The following is a 22,312-nucleotide window of genomic DNA, read 5'->3' on the forward strand; positions in this document are numbered from 1 at the left end:
TCATGAGCTTTGGGTCATGACCGAAAGAACGAGATCGCGGATACAAGCGGCCGAAATGGGTTTTCTCCGTAGGGTGGCTGGGCTCTCCCTTAGAGATAGGGTGAGAAGCTCAGTCATCCGGGAGGGACTCAGAGTAGAGCCGCTGCTCCTTCACATCGAGAGGAGCCAGTTGAGGTGGCTCGGGCATCTGGTCAGGATGCCTCCTAGACGCCTCCCTGGTGAGGTGTTCCGGGCACGTCCCACCGGGAGGAGGCCCCGGGGAAGACCCAGGACACGCTGGAGGGACTATGTCTCTCGGCTGGCCTGGGAACGCCTCGGGATTCCCCCGGAGGAGCTAGAAGAAGTGGCTGGGGAGAGGGAAGTCTGGGCCTCCCTTCTGAAGCTGCTACCCCCGCGACCCTACCTCGGATAAGCGGAAGAAGATGGATGGATGGATGGATGGATATATATATATATATATATATATTTGCTGGTAATCAAATAAAAAATTACCAGCAAAATACCAGGTTATTTGCTGTACCACCAGCAAATAACCCAAGTGGCTGATATCAGTAAATCCTACCAATGGCTGGAAAAAGCTGGACTCAAGGACAGCACAGAGGCCCTCATCCTGGCCGCCCAGGAACAGGCCCTAAACACCAGAGCAATAGAGGCCCAGATATACCACACCAGACAAGACCCAAGGTGTAGGTTGTGCAAGGAGGCCCCTGAGACAGTCCAGCACATAACAGCAGGGTGCAAGATACTGGCAGGGAAAGCGTACATGGAACGACATAACCAAGTTGCAGGCATAGTGTACAGAAACATCTGTGCAGAATATGGACTGGAAACCCCGAGATCAAAGTGGGAAACACCCCCAAAGGTGGCGGAGAACGCCAGAGCTAAGATCCTGTGGGACTTCCAGATCCAGACAGACAAAATGGTAATGGCGAACCAACCAGACATTGTCGTAGTGGATAAACAACAGAGGAAAGCCGTTGTGATAGATGTAGCAATACCAAGCGACTGCAACATCAGGAAAAAGGAGCACGAGAAACTAGAGAAATACCAGGGCCTCAGGGAGGAACTGGAGAGGGCCTGGAAGGTGAAGACCACAGTGGTGCCTGTGGTCATCGGGGCCCTCGGGGCAGTCACCCCCAAACTGGACCAATGGCTACAACAGATCCCAGGAACAACATCAGACATCTCAGTCCAGAAATGTGCAGTCCTTGGCACAGCCAAGATACTGCGCAGAACCCTCAAGCTCCCAGGCCTCTGGTAGAGGACCCGAGCTCAGAGGATAAGAACCACCCGCGGTGGGTGAGAAGGGAATTTTTTTTATATATATATATATATATATATATATATATATATATATAATTAAAAATACAAAGTTTACTTTTGAACATACTGAGATAAATGGGGAAAAGATAACAGAAATAAAAAAATCAAATCTCTTTGATGTAAGTTTCAAAGCTGGAGGTGATTAAATGTGAAACATTTCATTCATATTTTTCCTGAATGTGGCAAAAATATCTGTGAATATAAATCTCTATGAACAAATGGCCAACAGACCTTGAGATGGACTTTCCCTCCGTCTCCTCTCAGCAGAAAAAAACACTATAGATTATTTAAAGACACGATACTGTCACCGATTTTCCAAATAATGAAGTTCCTAAAAAATGAAAGGAATGTAAAGCTGGATGCATGTTGTCCATTTGTCTGTTTGGTTGCTGGGGGTTCGAGTTGGAGGTTTTATGTGTAAATTGCCTGATTTATGCGGCGGTGGAGCATCTCTGCAGACAGACTCTCTGCTTGCATCATAATTACAGTAACATCCTTGTGCAGGATCTCCTCAAAATCAATAACAATGTTGTGGCTTTTTAACAACTCTAGTTTCTTTGTTTCTTCTCTACGTTAATGACAGAGCGCTGCTAAAAAGTCTGACTGTAACACTAGATTCTGGATTTCACACCTTAGTATCTTCTGAAGGAAAAACACACAGCAAAAATAATGAAATCAGTATTTTATTGAGATTTTCAGAAAGAAAATGATAAAATCAAAAGTCTTTCCAAAAATAAACTTTTTATAGAATAAAAACTTAAGGCACATTTTTTTATTTCAATTTAACAGAAGCAAATATTTTATTAAAATAGGAAAGAAATAATCAAAAGTTTTTTGATTAGCTGCCTGAATCATAATTAGATATTAAAAAGATTTAATTAATAGTTCAGAAACATCCAGAATCCCATGTTCAGATTATCCAAGCAGCCTGGCAGATGTTGAGGTTTCAGTTTTCATGTGCAGGCAGAGGTTGGTATTTGGCCTTGGAGGTTTTGGTTTTGTAGATGATCAAGCCACAGACCATCCCAACAGCAGCAAGGAGACATCCAGCCACAAACATCAGGTTCAGGTTCAGGTTGACAGCTGCAGACGAGAGGAACACGCTGCTGATGGAGTCCTGTTCACATTTTATCTGCTGCTCATAAACCTCATCATTCCATCTCCTTACCTGAGGCCCCTCTGGGGTCCGCTTCACGCTTCAGACGCAAAGGACCCTGGGAAACGAAGTGCTGTCCGCTCTGGACCACAGCCTCTCTCTTTCTGCGGCTGAAGCTGCTGGACCTTGTGGAGTTGCTGCATCCCAGTGAGCACCTGGTGTTGGGGTTTCCTGCTTCACACATCATGACTGTGCAGCTGATGTACACCTGAACTCAACAACACACAGCCACTAAAAGAAAGCACTCCCTCTGGTGGACAAGAAGCAGAGCTGCAGTCAAGCAACTTCAGAGCTCTGCTACATTTTCCATCAAATAAACCTAACCTTTGTGTTTATTATATTTATGCTGAAGTAAGTATTCCAACAAATTATTTGTTTATCTTTGACCTTTTTGTTCACAATTAGAAACAGCTGTACCATCATCAACACTAACTGGTCAACATCATATTTAATATCAGCTCCTTGTATCTAAACAGATCAAGTGATTTTACAGAAGACCTGACTTGAAACTCTGTGTTTGACTTTGACAATGACATGTGAATTGATGCATATGAGATGCAGCCTGCACTTCCTCACCTGATCATGCAGGCCGATAAATCTGAAGGCCTCCACGCTGAACTGGAACTGTCTATCGTTGGAAGGTGTATATGTCCGCACAGTCGGGTCAACCCCACACCTGCACCGAGAAAAACAAACAAGTCACAGAGCTACTGAATCAAAGAAAACTCTTTGCTGTTTTGGAGATTTGGCAGTTTTGAACCTTGGTCAAATACGGCTGTGGAAATGAACCGTTTTGACTGAAATTTGTCTTCGCCAATATCAATGTGCAATTATGAGCACCTATTATTAATGGTGACGCAGCATTGACATCATGCATGCGTTGGCCAGATGGAAAGCCACGCCTCACCCGTTCTCAATGATGGAGTAGGTTGGATGGTAGTTGGGGTTGTCATACGGTGCAGCTCTGCAGGACTCCACAAACATCTCGGTGTTGTTGACAGAGGAGCTGGCGTCCAGCTGCATGTAGATCCTGTTTCCGATGTCAAACTCCAGTGGGTATGAGTTTGGGTCATACTTGGCTTCAAACCGGTCATTCTGGTAGAACTCAAACTGGTATGTGAACGTGCCGAAGCCTTTCTCCCACACCGTGACGGTCTTTCTGTGTGCTGAGAAGCTCAGCGTCACATTCCCCCGTTTGGGGTACTGGCAGTAGAACCGGGCCTCCACCAGGTGCTTCCTGGTGATCAGCTCGTTCGGGTCGTCTTCCTTAGTGGTGATCTCATTCTTGAAAATGAGGTAGTCATCGTCTTCCTGCAGAGGGAGTGGTCTGTGTTAAAACAGCTAACTGACTGGGAGGAGATGAGTTGATGTGTCAAACCGCTCTCACCTCGATCTGAGTCCCACATTGGTTGAGGGGAATGATGGCGACGATGTGAGTGTGGTTGGAGTGCCTGCGGAGGCTGCAGACGGTGTTGCTGGGGTCACTGAGGCGAAGATGATCCTCCTGGAGTCCAAAGAAGGAAGCTTTGTCAACCTCAACCTTCATTGCGGATTCGGTGCAGGTCACTGTGGCTTTAACTGGAACGAGGACAGACGTCAAATAATTAGTTACGTATAAATCCAAAGATAATATTTAAAATATTGGGTATAAACTCTGTGTTGGCAAAAAACAAAGAACAAAAATAAAACATGTAAAGTTAATACTTAAAATGTTCCTAAACATTTAAAGTATTTTAAGAACTTTCAAATTATAAGATTTGAAAGTTCGGCTGCTTGAGTGGAAGATAAAGGAATGAGTGAAAATATATTTCTGTGTAGTTTCTTTGTATGGATCAAAGTTATGCCCTCAGATAATGGATGACTGTTCTTCAGAAACAGTATCATCAATTATAGCAACATTTACATGGAGAGCTTCATTTTCCTCCCATAGACCTTTAGATTTGGACTCACTTTGTTCCTTCCTGATTTCCACCAGGACACACCTCATCTGAGACTGATAGACGGAGGACCTGGACAGGAATTAGAAAACAAGACATTAGAAAACAAGACATTAGAAAACAAGATATTAGAGGATTGGAAGGGCATTAGAAAACTCTAATACCTGAGAAGGCATTATTGTTCTGAAAGTTCATTTCTACACATGGTAATTCAACTTACTTTACAGAAAACTGCAAGGACACTGATTGGTGTTTACAGCTGAGATAAAAGCAGCTGGTCTCACCTGCTCACTGACTCCACAGCAAAGCAGATTGGGTAATGTTCCCCCAGGTCATCCAGGACGGGTGTCCACCTCAAAACAAACTCGTTATTCGTGTCTTTGTGTTTGGTGATGTTCGCTGGTCCACTAACGACAAGACTTTGGATGCTGGATGGAAAACAAAGCAGAGGTCCTTGTATAATTTTTGTTTCCTTTTTGAGTTCAGTAAACTCTACGAACTTACGCTGAATATGTGGCCTGAGCTCTGACTCTGATCTCCACCTCTTTGTTGACCTCTGCCATGATGCGTTCTCCCTCTGCAGGTGTTGGAGCCACAAGCTGAGGCAGGTAGAGTCCCTCCTGGCAGGATGGAACAGCAGGATCCACTGGGAGACAAAATCAGGATTCAACCATAAGGATCCAAACAGGTATGTGTATGATGTTGGTTATCCAGGAAATGTTAAGGTGATTAAATCAAATCAATCAATCTGGAGACATGATCAAGACTGCAGTGTAGGTGTTAGAAAGATCAAACATGAGGGAACCTCCTCTGTTTATTTTGTTATTTAATGTTTAACATAGATAACTGCCTTCAGTCCTGTCCTACTGGTCTAACAAACCAAACTGAACTGGTAGACTGGGCAGAGATGGACAGAGGCTCAAACGGGCATCCCTCTGGTACAGGATGCACTCCGACTAACAAACTGTGAGGATTTGAGTTTTCTTTGTGTTTATTTTAGGTTTCTGTGTCTATCAAGTCTCTGTGTTGTCCTGTCTACCCCTTGATTGTTCCCAGCTGTGTCTCATTTTCCTGATTACCTGCTGTGTATTTAATCCCACCTGTGTTCCTTGCTCCTCGTCGGGTCCTTGTCTTGTCGAATCTGTTGTGTCTAATCTGTCTTGCTGTCTAGTTTGTCCAGCTGTCTTGTCAAGTCTGCCATCAGTGATTCATTTGTGCCAGTTGCTACCAGTTGTGAGCATTAGCCTTCCGCTTATTCTGTGCTGCCTGGAGTTTGGTATCATTAATCATTAAATCATCATTTTCTTCACACCAACCTGGGTCCTGTGCGTCTGCCTCACCACCGCTAACCGCAAATCATGACACAAACATGTATAGTTTCTACAACTATACTGGGACTGTGCTTGGTTGGATGAGACTAACATAAAACAAAGAATAAATAAATGGGATGCTACCTTTTGTTCACTGTTGAGTGAGAGCTTTGATGCCTAAAGCCTGTTTCTCCTCCAAAGGGAACCTTGTTAGGATGCAAGGAATCATAAAGTCTGACTTTATGATAGATATTTGATAGATCTTCATTGGGTCTATTAGCTTTATTACAACCAATACCAATGGAGAGCTGGTTCATTAGACACAAACTCAGCCTTTTTACAGTCAGTTCAGTCTCAACACGTACAGTACAGACCAAAAGTTTGGACACAACTGTGTGTCCAAACTTTTGGTCTGTACTGTATGTAACCCATATTTAGTCAGAAGACTTTTTTAAAGCCATGGGTCACAGTTTCCTTCCTCCTCCGTCTCCACTGTGGCTGCAGCTCTGTGCTCTGTTCAGCGTCTTACAAACAAATTCATGCATTTCTTCAAATCTACATTGCAAACTCGATTACATGGTGAGTCTGTGAGCAGAATTGTTTCATGTCTAAAATAATCATGCGATTCCTCACTGAAGCATTGGTTTTAGCAGAATTTCACAGATACTTCACATGGAATTACAAATGGTGAGATCAAATTATAGACTTTTGATAGCGGACTTTGAAATTATTAGAAATTTCATAAAACCATGAAAACATTACGACTGACCAAGAAATGCAAACTGCAGTGGTAATTTGCTGAGGGGAGAACCAGAGGTGAGGTATCCAGGAGGCGCTGGGGTTATCCACCACCAAGGGCTGGTCGCTGGAGCTGCGGTTGTGGTAGTCTGCCACCACCACCACCATGGGGTTGTTGTTGGAGATATAGTTGTAGTTGGTGCAGCAGTGGTAGTCTGCCACCACCACCATGGGGTTGTTGTTGGAGATACAGTTGTAGTTGGTGCAGCAGTGGTAGTCTGCCACCACCACCAGGGGTTGTCTGTGGTAGTTGGTGCAGCAGTGGTAGTCTGCCACCACCACCAGGGGTTGTCTGTGGTAGTTGGTGCAGCAGTGGTAGTCTGCCACCACCACCAGGGGTTGTCTGTGGTAGCTGTGGAGGCTCGTCTCTTCGTCCTTGAAGGCAGTGGATACTTGCGAACACTTGATCCATCAGAGTAGAACAAGTCGATAGTGCCGCGTGCGTAATCTTCTACCACCATCTCAAAACCAAAGACTCTGTAGTCGGAATTGGTGTACTGGTAGTGTAAAGTGCAAGAATCCTGGAACAATAAACACATACTAATTAAATGGTTAATTATCACAGTTTTATATGAGCTAATAATATAACTTAAAATATGTGACTGACCTGGTCAAGCTGGAAGCCTGAAGGAAGAGAGCATCTGTCGCACTCTATTCCAGGGAGATTCCCATACCTGCACACGACTCTGTCACCATCAGGGTCAAAGGCAGCCAGCTTGTACGTTCTTGGGCAGTTCTGAGGAACTCTTCATGGGATACAAACACAAGTTTTGGGAATATTCTGCAAAGCAGAAGTCCCGTACACCAACTTGGACAGATGTAAACAACCAGACGATTACCTGATGAAGGGAAGGACAGCAATATCTGGAGATCTGTTTGGTTGTCTTGTGTCTGATCTTGTTCCCAAATCCACAAGGGACTCCAACCTCCAGTTACTCACTGAGTTACGTGTCGTGATCCAGCAGCAGCTGGATGCCCTGATGATCATGGGAGAGAGGAAAACAGGCAAAGTCATTTAGACTTAGCAAATAAAACATTTTGTAGTTTTATAAAATGTCTAACTCTAAAAAAACTCAATCCATCAGTATGGTGGCTCTGGTTGCCCTACTGTGCTGTACAACAGGGAAACGATGGATATTCCTCATGGCTTCAATCTAACAGTATGACAGATTCACCTGATCCAGGCAGTAAAACGGACTGAAGCTGGGAAAAGAATTTACAGAAATAAATGCTGCTCACCTGAGCAGAAATGGTTTGTCACTGGGGACTCTCCACGTTTCAATGTTTTCTGTTTCACACCACCGGGATACGTAGGATGGTGTGTTGGTGCTGGAGTCGATGTTAATGATCTTTCTGGTGGTTGCAGACCCACAGTTGCCAGTATAACAGTTCCAGTAGTGGTAGTATCCACAGGTATCATAAGTATCTTTGCCTCTGAGAGAAATCTGGGGACAAAAATAATTATTTAACCGTTTTAGGTGTGCCTGGGAGAAAAAAAAAAAGGATGTTATGTAAAACTCAGATCCGTCTATGAATCAGGAATCATACCCTATTGAATTATTATTCAATAATAATATCAGATTAAGCTAATTCAACTGCAAATTATTGCTGCTTTGGATGCTGACTCTGAGACCTGATAATGGACGGATGGAGAGATGATGAAGAGCCAAGTTAACTTATCACTACTTTCCCCAAGTTAGAAAGTAGAAATATTTTGTTTTAAATGTTTTTCAAATTTCCTTCACTTGTTAAATCATCTGAAAAGCTAATTTAAATATCTCTAAATGTATCATTGTCCAAACACTGACTATAAAAAAAACGTAATTAAGTAATTGTGGTGCAGTAATATATGGAGAGCATGATAATAGTCATCACCTTAAAGGATCCGTCAGGGTTTCGTCCTTTGTAGGCGTAGTTCATGGTTCCTCCCCAGTGATGAGACGCCGACACCAGGGAGGTGAGCAGCAGCAGCTGAAGAAGGAGCAGCACTGCAGAGGCCATGATGATGATCTCCAGCGATGAAGCTCACCTCCACCTGCAGGATCTTATATAGACCTGTCCCACTGGGAGGAGACGCCCAGCGCAGAGCGAGGAGGGCCGCTCCAGGTCCGTACAACAAGACGGAGATTAAGACAAATTTTCATAAATGATGCTTAAACTTCAGCAGAGATAATGTTATTTCCAAAGGGTCACAAAACCTGACAAAACAGGAACTTTAAGCAGTAAATTTGTAATTTTTATTATGTATGTACATTACATTTCTTCTGAAGTGGCTTTGAGTGCTATTAAAGTTCTATTTTGATTTTCTACCACAAAAAGTCTTAAATTTATTCTGTTCTTCCACTTATAGATTTATTGATATAAACTGAGGTAAAGTGCCTAGAGTTTGTTTCACTGTTAATCTTTGATTTACTTTTATGCAACAGTATCACTTTATGAGTATTCAGACACAATACGCTTTTGTTTCTTCAAAGACCTCGAATTCTTCATGTCTCTCATCATAAAATATGTCCTGGTTGAAAGGAGGTTTGGGTATTTTTCTCTTTTTATTACCAGCATCAAACACATCGGTTGCCTACATCGATGGTTAGAGTCGGATATCAACTGATTTAAGCACCAGAATTTATAATTATGCGTTCATTTTGAACAAATGTCTTTTCAGCAGTAAATTTGTAATTTTTATTATGTATGTATTTACATTTCTTCTGAAGTAGCTTTGAGTGCTAAAAAAAGCTTTATTTTAATTTTCTAACATGAAAATGTCTTTATTTCCTTCTTGTCTTTCATTTAACAGTTTTATTTATCGATTTAAACTGAGGTAACATTCAAACTGTTTATTTCAGTTAATATGTAATTTTATGCAGCAGTATCACTTCAGAAGAAACAACACACCTTTGTTTCTTCAAATACCTCCAATTCTTCATGTCTCTTATCATAAAATATGACCTTGTTTAAAGAAGGTGGAGGTATTTTTCTCTTTTATTACCAGCATCAAACACTTCAATGACCTACATCGATCATCAAAGTCTGATATTAACCAGCTACATTCAGCACATAAACCTGAAACACAATAAAACGAGGACATGCAAACAAAGTAATCTACCGTAAATTTACAAAATACCTAAATTAACAAGTCCAGTTCATTTCATTCCATGTTCTTTAGACATGAAAAGCAAACTTTTGAGAGATGCTTTTGTCCAGAAACTGCAGATCCATCTGAGATGTTTCTGCAACAAAACACAAGCATCAAGAACACTGCAGATCCAACAGTCTTAAAACGACTACAGACACTGAGGATACGCACAGAGGTTTGCAGATGACAAAGATCTGAAAAAGATTTGCTTTAAGAAATGTCTCCCATCAGCCAAAACAACGAGAAACAGGTGATCCAATGGATGGTGGTGTTTAGGGATTTATGAAAGACACAAATTATAGATTATTTAGTGTCACCAGTAACAGAAACAAAGACTGAAACCATCAGTGGCTGAGAATGTATCCCAGAAATTTTAGTACAATGAGCCAATTATATTGACCTGAAAAGGGTTTCATCTTTCTGCAAATTGTCCCTTTAAAAACTCGTAGTTTCCTTGACAGATGTTCAGAACTTGAATCATCATCTCTTTATGTACTGAACGTTTCAGAGATTATGGTTGTTTTAGCACTTTTACTGTGTCTTAGCCCAAACCAGATTTATATGGCATAGTTAATATTTTATGGATGTTTTTCATTTCATTGTAATGTTTTCCAAATCTAAAGTCTGACTGTAGAAAGAAACTTGTTTTCTGTGTCAGATGGATTTGGTTTGATGCACTCTAACCTAAATGATTCCCTAACGCCCTAATTTACAGCCTCTAGTCCATTTTTATGTTAGGATGTTGCATAGATGTTGCAGAGACAGATTTAAAGTATTTAGGTAAACTTAGCCTGTATCTAAGCTAAATGAGGACAATTAGAAAATGGCTAAAACAGGCAAAGTAGGACTAAAAACAATCAAACATCCCACAGTTGATCTGGTCCCAAATTTGGAAATCTTATTTTGAATACTATCTTATTTCAATTAAAAAACAACAGAATTAAGAAAAAAATGTCTTTTACCGTAAGATGAGTGAGGAGTTTATCCTTTGGTTGAAGCAAAATCAAAACGAGTCTTCAGTCTCCACGGTGAAGCTAAATTACCAGCACAATGTTCTGCAAGAATATGTAACAGAAAATCAGTTTCCCTTCCTAAGCGCAGGGTTAATACATCATCTAATGAGGAGGAAGTTCAGAGGTCAGAGTTTAAATAATGATTTTTGGAAAAATAAAACTTGCTACTTCCTGATGAAACACATCCAGGGGGTTTCTATTCCATTAATAACAAAACTCCATGATAATGTATTTCCTGCTTTCTGGTCATAGATGATATGGGAATTTTAGAGGATACTTTCTATTGAACCAATACATACAACAATAAGCAACCCTGCCACTTTATTAGGTACACCTTGCTAGTGGTTGATCGGTGTTCCCGGTGGTGGGTTGAGGTTGGACAGGCCAACAAGGCCACCACTATCCTGCACACAACATGCAGAACCCCAACAGAAACAGTGAATCAGCCAATCACATGGCAGCTCTTAATCCATTCTTTATCTTTCAGAAAGATAAAACTTGCTAGATTAGTTGCTTCTGAACTGATCTGATACTTAATGGCATGATAGCAACACAGCTGCTGCAGATGTTCAGATCTCTTATTCCACCACAGCCCAAAGATGCTCTGATGGATGACGGCTGGGTGACTGGAGGCACTGAGTACCTCCAGTCACATTGGCAACCTCAGTGAATTCACTGAGGTTGGCAAGAAAATATCATAACAGCTGTAGGTTTGATTCCAGCTTCTTCCAATCACATGTTGGCAGGTGGCCAGTCCATCGCAGGACGTTTATGAAATGAATCTTCAGATAAGACAGAGAGAAAGTCACTGACTGTAAATTATTCATTTAGAACAAAGGACATTCTGTTTCACAACATTCACTGAGGAACATGTGCAGTAATAACTGTTTTTATGAAGCCAACCAGAAATACCATGTTCACCTTTACACTCTCAAAAAAACTAAAAATACATTTTCATATCAAAATGTAATATAGAAAAGGGCATAGAAGGTACATCTTCATAAGATGAGAACAGTAAATCAGTAGCTACAGTGCCAAGCAGGGACCTTTCTTCCAGTTTTGTTTCACAGCTGGTAAATACTGTAAGTGTTGCAGTTTGCATTTTTATTAGATTGTAAAAAGACTTCATTTAAAAAGAAATCTGATAAACTGCATTTTACAGTTTCTCAGTTTCTAAAGCAAAAATCACAGCAAAAATAACGAATGAAGTATTTTTATTGATACATTTGCATATACCAAATCCACTTATATATACTTTGAGATTGACAGAAAGAAAATAAAAAGGATCAAATTGAAAGCCTTTACAAGATGGACTTGTATTCTGAGATAATAGTTTAAGGCACATTTTCTTAAACATAAACAACATTTTATTCAGGATAGAAAAGAAAAAAATCAAAGCTGCCTGAATCATAATTAGATATTAAAAAGATTTAATTAATAGTTCAGAAACATCCAGAATCCCATGTTCAGATTATCCAAGCAGCCTGGCAGATGTTGAGGTTTCAGTTTTCATGTGCAGGCAGAGGTTGGTATTTGGCCCTGGAGGTTTTGGTTTTGTAGATGATCAAGCCACAGACCATCCCAACAGCAGCAAGGAGACATCCAGCCACAAACATCAGGTTCAGGTTCAGGTTGACAGCTGCAGACGAGAGGAACACGCTGCTGATGGAGTCCTGTTCACATTTTATCTGCTGCTCATAAACCTCATCATTCCATCTCCTTACCTGAGGCCCCTCTGGGGTCCGCTTCACGCTTCAGACGCAAAGGACCCTGGGAAACGAAGTGCTGTCCGCTCTGGACCACAGCCTCTCTCTTTCTGCGGCTGAAGCTGCTGGACCTTGTGGAGTTGCTGCATCCCAGTGAGCACCTGGTGTTGGGGTTTCCTGCTTCACACATCATGACTGTGCAGCTGATGTACACCTGAACTCAACAACACACAGCCACTAAAAGAAAGCACTCCCTCTGGTGGACAAGAAGCAGAGCTGCAGTCAAGCAACTTCAGAGCTCTGCTACATTTTCCATCAAATAAACCTAACCTTTGTGTTTATTATATTTATGCTGAAGTAAGTATTCCAACAAATTATTTGTTTATCTTTGACCTTTTTGTTCACAATTAGAAACAGCTGTACCATCATCAACACTAACTGGTCAACATCATATTTAATATCAGCTCCTTGTATCTAAACAGATCAAGTGATTTTACAGAAGACCTGTGTAGCGGCTAAAATCCTGTATTTTAGGCTACTGGTTGTTGTGCTTGAAGGCGTTGTTCTTACGTGCGTTCAGTAGAGATTTACCATGTCGATCTTTAGTTTGACTCATAAAAAGGTCATTTATTGAACAGAACAATGTCCATTGTTTGCTACTTCAATGTAGCTACACGTAAATTCGACCTCAAAACCTAAACCAAACACAGTGGAAAACTGTTGCCTCTTCCCACTAACAACACCTGAACAGAATCACCATTGACCTTAAATACCCATCCCCCATCAGACACACAGAACTCAAAATGAAATTCGCCCCCTGGTGGCGATAAACACAGAAAAGGATAAATGGCTCCTACACGCCAGCCCCTAATTGCGTGTGGCAGAAGACATAGCAATTACTAATCTTAAATTAAAGGAGCCACAAATAAAGATATGTCTAAATGTACATAAGAGGCAAATCAGGTTTACACATTCATTATTCTACCAGTTTAACAGTTTGTAGCTTCACATAACAGACAAATTTTTGTTACAGGTCTTTCAATAATGTTCGTTTTTGTTTGAAGATGAACCACTCGCACCAAACCCTTTTTATCTGGAAAAGTTTTAATAACTTTCCCTAATATCCAAGACCCTCGAGGTGTTGTGGAGTCCATAACCACTACAACATCTCCAGGGATGAAGCACCTTTTTTTCTTTATCCACTTTTGTCGTTCTTGTAATAACGGTAGATATTCTCGGATCCAACGTTTCCAAAAGAGGTCTGAAATGTATTGGATTTGTTTCCACCTTCTTTTAGCGTAAAGATCTTTTTTGTCAAAGAGTCCTGGCGGAAAAGCTGGTCTTCCCTTCAGGAGCAGCAAGTGGTTGGGTGTTAAAGCCTCAAGGTCATTGGGGTCCTCTGATAACTTTGTGATGGGACGATCATTAAGTATTGCCTCTGCTTCACAAAGTACAGTGTGGAATCCTTCATCGTCCAACATTTGTTGACGAAGCACTGAGTGCAAAACCTTTCTGATCATTCGAATGAGGCGCTCCCAAACCCCGCCACAATGTGATCCAGATGGTGGGTTAAAACTCCATTTGATCCCTTTGTGTGCCATGGCCTTCTCAATTTTTCCATTATTTAGAGAGGCTAGAGCTTCTCGTAGCTCTCTTTCTGCTCCTATGAAATTGGTGCCATTATCTGATCTCATGTGTGAAACTTGTCCTCTTCGAGAGATAAATCGACGCAGTGCATTAATACATGAGTCGGTATCTAAAGAGTACGCCACTTCAAGGTGCACGGCCCTGCTTGTCATGCAAGTGAACAATACTCCATAGCGTTTTACAACACTGCGTCCTCTTTTCACACCAATAGGCCCAAAATAATCTACCCCAACATTTGTGAATGGTGGTAGATCAGGAACCACTCTTTCCTCTGGCAAGTCTGCCATTTGTTGTTGACCGGTTTGTCCTCCATACAGTCTGCAGAAAGAACATGTGGCTATGACCCTTTTCACAGCTGAAACTCCATTTGTTATCCAAAATTTTCGTCTTACGACTGAGAGGACATGATTTCTACCTCCATGACCAAGCTGTAAGTGAAAATGTCGGAGGATAAGGTAGGAGATGTGCTGGTCCTTTGCCAGAATGAGAGGATGTTTAATGTTCTCAGGGATGGCTGCTTTACTCAGCCGGCCTCCAACACGCAGAAGCCCATCTTGCAGCACAGGGTCCAGTTTGTAAATTGGGCTGCTTTTGGGTATTTCTGAGTTGCGGGATGTTAATACAGCAAACTCATCAGGGAATCTTTCCTTTTGGCAAAAGGAAATTATGGCTGTCTCAGCTTGTGTGAGCTCTTCTAGAGATACACTTTGATTTCCCAGCGAGTTTTTGAGAATTTGCATTTCCTTTGTCCATTCCAGTGATGATGGTTCAGTCATAATTGAATTGGCCAGTTTCAATTCCTTTCTTCTCTTACTCAGTTTCAGCAGAACTCCCTTTAGCTTGATGAACCAAGCAACTGCAGACTTCAATTTTTGCCAGTCTGAGAAAAATGCTATTAACTCAGAAGTTGCATTTGAGTTAATGACTGTAGCATTGATCAAGGGAATCTTCTTTAGTTCTGGATCATCAGTAGTCATACTGAAATCCATTGGAGACTTGGGCCATTTATCTTCAGGTTCCCATAAAAAGGTAGGACTTTCTATCCATTTTTGGTTCAAAAGGCTGTCAACTTTAAACCCACGGGAAGCATCATCAGCAGGGTTTAAAGATGAAGGCACGTGTCTCCACTGCTCAAGGTCTGTATTATCCCTAATAATTGTTACTCTGTTAGCAACAAAAGTTTGAAACCTGCTGTCTTCATTTTTTATATATTTTAGAACAGCTAAGCTGTCACTCCAAAAACAAGCCTTTTCCAATGGCAGCTGAAGCTCTGACTGAAGCATGTTATTCAATCTAACGGCCATAACAGCAGCTGTGAGCTCTAAACGTGGAATAGTCACAGGTTTGAGTGGAGCTACTCTGGCTTTGCCAAACAAGAATGATACATGAACTCTCTTGTTGCTGTTTTGCATTCTGACATATGTAGCTGTACCATACCCACTCTCACTAGCGTCAGAGAAGTGGTGTAACTGAGCATTAACCACTTCTCCAAACCCTTCAGGTTTGATGCATCTGCTGACTTGGAAGTCAGCCAATTTTTCCAAGTCAGTCAGCCATCGGTTCCACTGGTTTTGAAAGGTTAGAGGTATAGGATCATCCCAACCCCATTTCATCCTGCATAACTCTTGTAACAGTCGTTTGGCAGGAAGTATAAGAGGAGCTAGGAATCCTAGCGGGTCATAAATGGAGCTGATGGTAGACAACATACCTCTTTTAGTGGAAGGCTTTTCTTTGACTTTCAGTTTGAACTTAAAACTATCCGTCTCTGTGCACCATTGTAAACCTAGTGCTCTGTCTACCGGTAGCTCATCACTGTCCAGATTCAACTCACAAAGAGTCTGGGACATGAGCTCTCCTGGGATACATTGGAGCACTTCTCGGCTGTTGCTAATCCATTGGGTTAGCGTAAACCCTCCTCTGCTGCAAATAGCCATAAGGTCTTTGGCCATGGTAACTGCACTTTCCTCTGATGGCAGACCTTTTAAGAGGTCATCCATGTAAAAGTTTTTGTTGACTGTTTGTACAACATCTGCTGAGAAGCTAGACTGATTATCCTCAGCAGTCTTTCTGAGAGCATAGCAAGCACAGCTTGGTGAGGAGACTGCACCAAATAAGTGGACAGTCATACGGTATTCCTCAAGGTCTTGTTCTAGATTACCTTGAGGCCACCACATGAAGCGTAGAAAGTCCACATGGTCCTCAGACACCTTAACCTGGTGGAACATGGATTTTATGTCTGCCATTAATGCCACATATTCCTGCCGAAACCTCACTAAAACCCCCACCAATGAGCTAGTTAGGTTAGGGCCCTGTAAAAGCTGACTGTTAAGCGAGACCCCTTTATACTCTGCTCCACAATCAAACACCACACGTAGCTTATGTTTTTGTGGATGGTATACACCATGATGTGGTATATACCACATCTTGCCTTTCGCTGTAGTCAGCTGATGCTGTGGAACCCTTTCTGCATGTCCACTATTAATGGCATTAGTCATGAAGTTTGTGTACTCTTTATGAAAATTTCTATTCTTTTTGAATTTCCTTTTCAAACCAAGTATACGCTGCAGAGCAACAGAAATGTTGTTTGGCATAAAGAGTTCTTCACTTTTGAAAGGCAGCTTCAGTTTGTAATGTCCATTCTCTAGCTGCGCAGAGCGATCCATTATGTCTAGGAATTTTTGTTCCTCTCTTGACATTTCCTCTTGTTCTGTAAAGGATTTCTCAGTAAAGTCATAGTTGTATTGGCTCGTCAGAAGCTCTTCAATTTTATCAACTGTAGTTCTGTTGACATGAACTGAAGGGTAGCCATTTTCAAGATCCTTGTAACCTTCTGCTGAAGCATTTATAACCCATCCTAGGAGGCTTCTGATTGCATAGGGCCCTTCACCCCTACTATTAACCACCTCCCAAGGTTCCATTAGTTTAGATGCATTTGTGCCCACTAATAGGTCTACACCGGCATGTATACGAGGAAAATTAATGTCCTTTAAGTATGACCATTTTGACAGCTCCTCCTTACTGATGATATTATCGGTGGACACTGGCATTTCTTTTTGTGTAAACACAATGGGAAGCTGATAGAAATGGCTTCCATTTATTTCTGAAATCTCCAGCCCTTTAATGATAGATGTTGTCATTGTTTTACTATGACCCATTGTACGGAGATGAATCTGAGCCTTTCGACCTTGAATGTTGAGTTCATTAAGGAGTCTTTCCGAGCAGAACGTATCAGTGCTCCCTGGATCCAGAAAGGCGTATGTTTTAATGATCTTAGTTCCCTTTGAACTTTTCACTTTCACAGGCAGGATGGGAAGAATGCCTTTATGGTGGCCAGCCCCAGTATGACCACAAGTAGAGGAAGTTTTACAGCCCTTTTCTGCCTGATCCAACTCTTTCTGATGGGGTTTTTCCTTCTGTCCAATGTGCAAAATGCTGGGATGCTTTTGGTTACAGTGTTTGCAAGCGATGCGCTTATCACAGTTCCTGCTTAAATGTCCTGTATCCAAGCAACCAAAACATAAACCTTTGTCTTTTATAAAGTCTAGTTTTTCCCTGTGTGACCTCTTTCCTAATTGTCGACATTGTTCCAATACATGACCATCCTGTGTACAATACAGACAGGATGAATAATTCGATTTGTCAACAACAGTTACTTCATTTTTGAGAGACGGCATGTTAGAGTCATCTTTAACAGAAACATGGGTGACAAAGCTGTTTCTTTTAAACTGCGACTTTATTTGAGGTTTGCTAGGTCTTATGATTCCCCTAGCAGGTGGTAAATCCTGTATATCTCCAAAAATCGGATCAGAGATTATCCTAATCTGGTGTTCAATAAAAGCAACAATATCTCTGAAACATGCTCTTTGACTAGTTCTCTCAAAAATCTCATTTGCCTTTGTTCTCCATTTTTCTCTTAGTTTAAAAGGAAACTTTTGAACCAAGATTTTCATGTTAGCTGGCATGCTTAACTCATCCAAATACTGCAGTTCCTCCATTGCATTGCAGCATTCACGAAGGAACAGTCCAAATGCTTTTAATGCTTTAGCATCTTCACCTTTAATGTTGGGCCAACCAGTGGCCTTTTCCATGTAGGCTGCAGTAATATTAAATTCATTGCCAAAATGTTCTTTGAGGAGTTCCTTGGCCGCTGCATATCCTCTTTCTGCAGTCATATGAAGGCAACTACGAATGAGGTCTCTTGGTTGCCCCCTTGTGTACTGTTCAAGGTAGTACAAACAGTCTCCTTTACAACTGGTCTTTGCTTCCACAGAATGTTCAAAGGCTTTCATAAAGGAGTTGAACTGTAAAGGATTTCCGTCGTAAATGGGAATGTCTCTGTATGGCAGTAACTGGCTTGTTTGCATTTGAACCAGAAGAGCTGTTATGTCATTCTGTTGTTTCAACACATTGTAGAGGTCTCCAGCAGATTGACTTTGATTTGATGGAAGCAAACTGTTTTGTGTGGTAACATTAGGATTGGAGAAAATACTAGAAGCTTTAGAAATTTGAACAGCAGGGGGAGCCGTTTGTGACACCAAAGTATTGAAAACGGAGTCATCCACCTGAGGTGGAATATGCTTTTCATAGGTTGTGTTTAGCTCTGACTCAACCTCTTTATCCCTCAGCAGTCCAGCATCTTCTTGAAGCTTCTTTACAGGTTTGGTAACCAACTGTGAAGCTTGTGAAAGGAGTAAAGTAGGTTTGATCTTGGGTCTAGCACCCTTTCTAACATATGAATCCATTCCATCAGAATGCTTAGATGTAATGCTGCCTTTAGTGCTGCCCTCTAGAACCATTAGCTTGGCGTTAGCAGCAGCTATTTTGGTGTCCATCTCAAGTTGCTCTTTTCTTTTCTTTAACAAGTATTCCTGCTCCTCCAGCACATGCTTCTCCTTTAAAGCAGCTGCACATGCCAGGAGTGCAGCCCTTTCTGCTTCTGCCTTTATTTGTTCAGAAAGCATTGAAGATTTGCTGGTTGTTATAGAAGAACCCCTTTGACTCCCAGCTTTTCTAAAAGACCTTAAGGAAACATTTGAAATGCTGTCATGAGGTTCAATCTGCAGCTCCTCCTCCATCGTGATCATGCCACCACTGGCAGTCTTTGGTTCAGCTTCGTTATTATTTTTACTCTCATTTTCTTTAATATCATCAGGCACACTGACTGAGCAATCCTGAGCCTCAGCCAACCATTTATGAGTATCAGCAACAAAATCATGAACATTCAACATTTTAGCTTGAAACCATATGTCATGCTTTTGTGCTTCACCAACAGGCAATAATCCCAACAAACCCTGGTGTACCCTTTGTGTTTCTTCAGACAAACCCAAAAACCGTTTAAATTCTACCTTAATGTCATTCACACACCCTTGGTCATTTTTCAACACTGTAATAGTTTGTCTTAATTTTGTGAGTTTATTTAACTTTGTTTTTCTTTCACTTTCTAAGTTACTGATTTTCACCAACAAAGCTTTGGCTGTTAATTTCACTTTTCTTTTTTCAGTCTCCCATTGAGGACTTTGTGTTGGACTTTCCTCTTCACACATGATGTTATTATGACCCTCCTGATCCAGATCAACGTTTTCCTCTTCTGCCATAATGGCCATTCATAGATATCAGCGCTGACTCACATATCCCAATGATGCGTTGGCCGGCACTGATAATCTGCGTCCCGAGGTCCGCTGCTACGAATCTCAGTGGCTCCAATAGCTCGATCCATGCAGCTCTGTTCCCAGCGTCCGATGTCGATCGCTCCTCTGCGGTGTCGGTTCCGACGCCTGGTGTCCCGATCGCTCCTCTGCGGTTGCGGTTCCGACGCCTGGTGTCCCGATCGCTCCTCTGCGGTTGCGGTTCCGACGCCTGGTGTCCCGATCGCTCCTCTGCGGTTGCGGTTCCGACGCCTGGTGTCCCGATCGCTCCTCTGCGGTGTCGGTTCCGACGCCTGGTGTCCCGATCGCTCCTCTGCGGTTGCGGTTCCGACGCCTGGTGTCCCGATCGCTCCTCTGCGGTTGCGGTTCCGACGCCTGGTGTCCCGATCGCTCCTCTGCGGTTGCGGTTCCGACGCCTGGTGTCCCGATCGCTCCTCTGCGGTGTCGGTTCCGACGCCTGGTGTCCCGATCGCTCCTCTGCGATGTCCCGATCGCTCCTCTGCGATTCCGGTTCCGACGGCTCCAATAGCCTGTGTCGGTGCGGCGTCTTTGCGGCTTCGTGCCTCCACAATGCAGAAGAATCGATGGATCCTCCAAACGAGGCAGTTTTCCACCTAAATGTAGCGGCTAAAATCCTGTATTTTAGGCTACTGGTTGTTGTGCTTGAAGGCGTTGTTCTTACGTGCGTTCAGTAGAGATTTACCATGTCGATCTTTAGTTTGACTCATAAAAAGGTCATTTATTGAACAGAACAATGTCCATTGTTTGCTACTTCAATGTAGCTACACGTAAATTCGACCTCAAAACCTAAACCAAACACAGTGGAAAACTGTTGCCTCTTCCCACTAACAACACCTGAACAGAATCACCATTGACCTTAAATACCCATCCCCCATCAGACACACAGAACTCAAAATGAAATTCGCCCCCTGGTGGCGATAAACACAGAAAAGGATAAATGGCTCCTACAACCTGACTTGAAACTCTGTGTTTGACTTTGACAATGACATGTGAATTGATGCATATGAGATGCAGCCTGCACTTCCTCACCTGATCATGCAGGCCGATAAATCTGAAGGCCTCCACGCTGAACTGGAACTGTCTATCGTTGGAAGGTGTATATGTCCGCACAGTCGGGTCAACCCCACACCTGCACCGAGAAAAACAAACAAGTCACAGAGCTACTGAATCAAAGAAAACTCTTTGCTGTTTTGGAGATTTGGCAGTTTTGAACCTTGGTCAAATACGGCTGTGGAAATGAACCGTTTTGACTGAAATTTGTCTTCGCCAATATCAATGTGCAATTATGAGCACCTATTATTAATGGTGACGCAGCATTAACATCATGCATGCGTTGGCCAGATGGAAAGCCACGCCTCACCCGTTCTCAATGATGGAGTAGGTTGGATGGTAATTGGGGTTGTCATACGGTGCAGCTCTGCAGGACTCCACAAACATCTCGGTGTTGTTGACAGAGGAGCTGGCGTCCAGCTGCATGTAGATCCTGTTTCCGATGTCAAACTCCAGTGGGTATGAGTTTGGGTCATACTTGGCTTCAAACCGGTCATTCTGGTAGAACTCAAACTGGTATGTGAACGTGCCGAAGCCTTTCTCCCACACCGTGACGTTCTTTCTGTGTGCTGAGAAGCTCAGCGTCACATTCCCCCGTTTGGGGGTACTGGCAGTAGAACCGGGCCTCCACCAGGTGCTTCCTGGTGATTAGCTCATTCGGGTCGTCTTCCTTAGTGGTGATCTCATTCTTGAAAATGAGGTAGTCATCGTCTTCCTGCAGAGGGAGTGGTCTGTGTTAAAACAGCTAACTGACTGGGAGGAGATGAGTTGATGTGTCAAACCGCTCTCACCTCGATCTGAGTCCCACATTGGTTGAGGGGAATGATGGCGACGATGTGAGTGTGGTTGGAGTGCCTGCGGAGGCTGCAGACGGTGTTGCTGGGGTCACTGAGGCGAAGATGATCCTCCTGGAGTCCAAAGAAGGAAGCTTTGTCAACCTCAACCTTCATTGCGGATTCGGTGCAGGTCACTGTGGCTTTAACTGGAACGAGGACAGACGTACTAATCAGAAACAGAAGATGATCAGAATAATGTGAAAACAATGACGACAACAAAAATCTTTGAAGGGATTTCTTTTGAAAGCCCTTCAATACTTGACGAAAGAAAACTTTGGACTTGGTGTTCCCTCGGCGGGTCACCGGGGCCCCACTCAGGAGCCAGGCCTGGAGGGGTGTACGATGGTGGCCGGGCTTTTAGGATCACATCTCTGCTTTTTGCGGATGATGTGGTTCTATTGGCTTCATCAGGTCGTGATCTGCAGCTCTCTCTGGAGCGGTTCGCAGCCGAGTGTGAAGCGGCCGGGATGAGGATCAGTGCCTCCAAATCCGAGGCCATCATGGTCTTGAGCCGAAAAAGGGTCGAGTGCCTTCTCCGGGTCGGGGTGTCCTGCCCCAAGTGGAGGAGTTCAAGTATCTCGGGATCTTGTTCACGAATGAGGGAAGAAAGGAGCGGGAGATCGACAGGCTGATTGGCTCAGCGTCTGCCGTCAAGCAGCGCTGTACCGGTCCATCGTGGTGAAGAGAGAGCTGAGCCAAAAAGCGAAGCTCTCGATTTACCGGTCGATCTACGTTCC

The 22,312-nt window shown here is 42.7% G+C and overlaps 2 protein-coding genes across 5 annotated transcripts in view; both read right to left on the reverse strand.

Annotated features, from left to right (window-relative positions):
* Positions 1-2,105: 2,105 nt before the first annotated feature.
* Positions 2,106-6,663, reverse strand: LOC116719173 (ZP domain-containing protein-like). Its single transcript, XM_032561606.1, has 9 exons — positions 6,496-6,663; positions 4,921-5,062; positions 4,701-4,844; positions 4,430-4,488; positions 3,867-4,057; positions 3,387-3,790; positions 3,056-3,155; positions 2,492-2,687; positions 2,106-2,406 (listed from the first exon to the last, which is right to left on the reverse strand). The coding sequence occupies exons 2-9, from the start codon at positions 4,977-4,979 to the stop codon at positions 2,270-2,272; spliced, it is 1,290 nt and encodes a 429-aa protein (XP_032417497.1). The 5' UTR covers positions 4,980-5,062; positions 6,496-6,663; the 3' UTR covers positions 2,106-2,269.
* A 5,304-nt stretch (positions 6,664-11,967) lies between these two features.
* Positions 11,968-22,312, reverse strand: part of LOC116719171 (CUB and zona pellucida-like domain-containing protein 1) — a 36,129-nt gene continuing 25,784 nt past the window's right edge. For 2 of the 4 annotated variants that reach the window (XM_032561603.1, XM_032561601.1), the window contains 3 exons: positions 20,719-20,818; positions 12,395-12,590; positions 11,968-12,309 (listed from right to left, as the gene is read on the reverse strand). In XM_032561603.1, the coding sequence (XP_032417494.1) occupies positions 12,173-12,309; positions 12,395-12,590; positions 20,719-20,818 (433 nt within the window). In that variant the 3' untranslated portion in view covers positions 11,968-12,172. Of the gene's footprint in view, positions 12,310-12,394; positions 12,591-12,844; positions 12,881-20,640; positions 20,819-21,134; positions 21,455-21,530; positions 21,722-22,312 lie in introns of those variants that run through there. The other 2 variants (XM_032561604.1, XM_032561605.1) reach the window with 2 other exon arrangements.

The sequence above is a fragment of the Xiphophorus hellerii genome, chromosome 4 (assembly GCF_003331165.1).
Source record: "Xiphophorus hellerii strain 12219 chromosome 4, Xiphophorus_hellerii-4.1, whole genome shotgun sequence".
Classification (NCBI taxonomy): Eukaryota; Metazoa; Chordata; class Actinopteri; order Cyprinodontiformes; family Poeciliidae; genus Xiphophorus; species Xiphophorus hellerii.

Bases quoted from the DNA above. Each gene is read 5' to 3' on its own strand.
- LOC116719173 (XM_032561606.1), bottom strand. From the start codon at position 4,979: ATGGCAGAGGTCAACAAAGAGGTGGAGATCAGAGTCAGAGCTCAGGCC. The intron at 4,489-4,700 runs GTGAGACCAGCT...ATTCCTGTCCAG, and splicing joins GCTGTGGAGTCAGTGAGCAG to GTCCTCCGTCTATCAGTCTC. The intron at 2,688-3,055 runs GTGAGGAAGTGC...TGTTGAGTTCAG, and splicing joins TTATCGGCCTGCATGATCAG to GTGTACATCAGCTGCACAGT.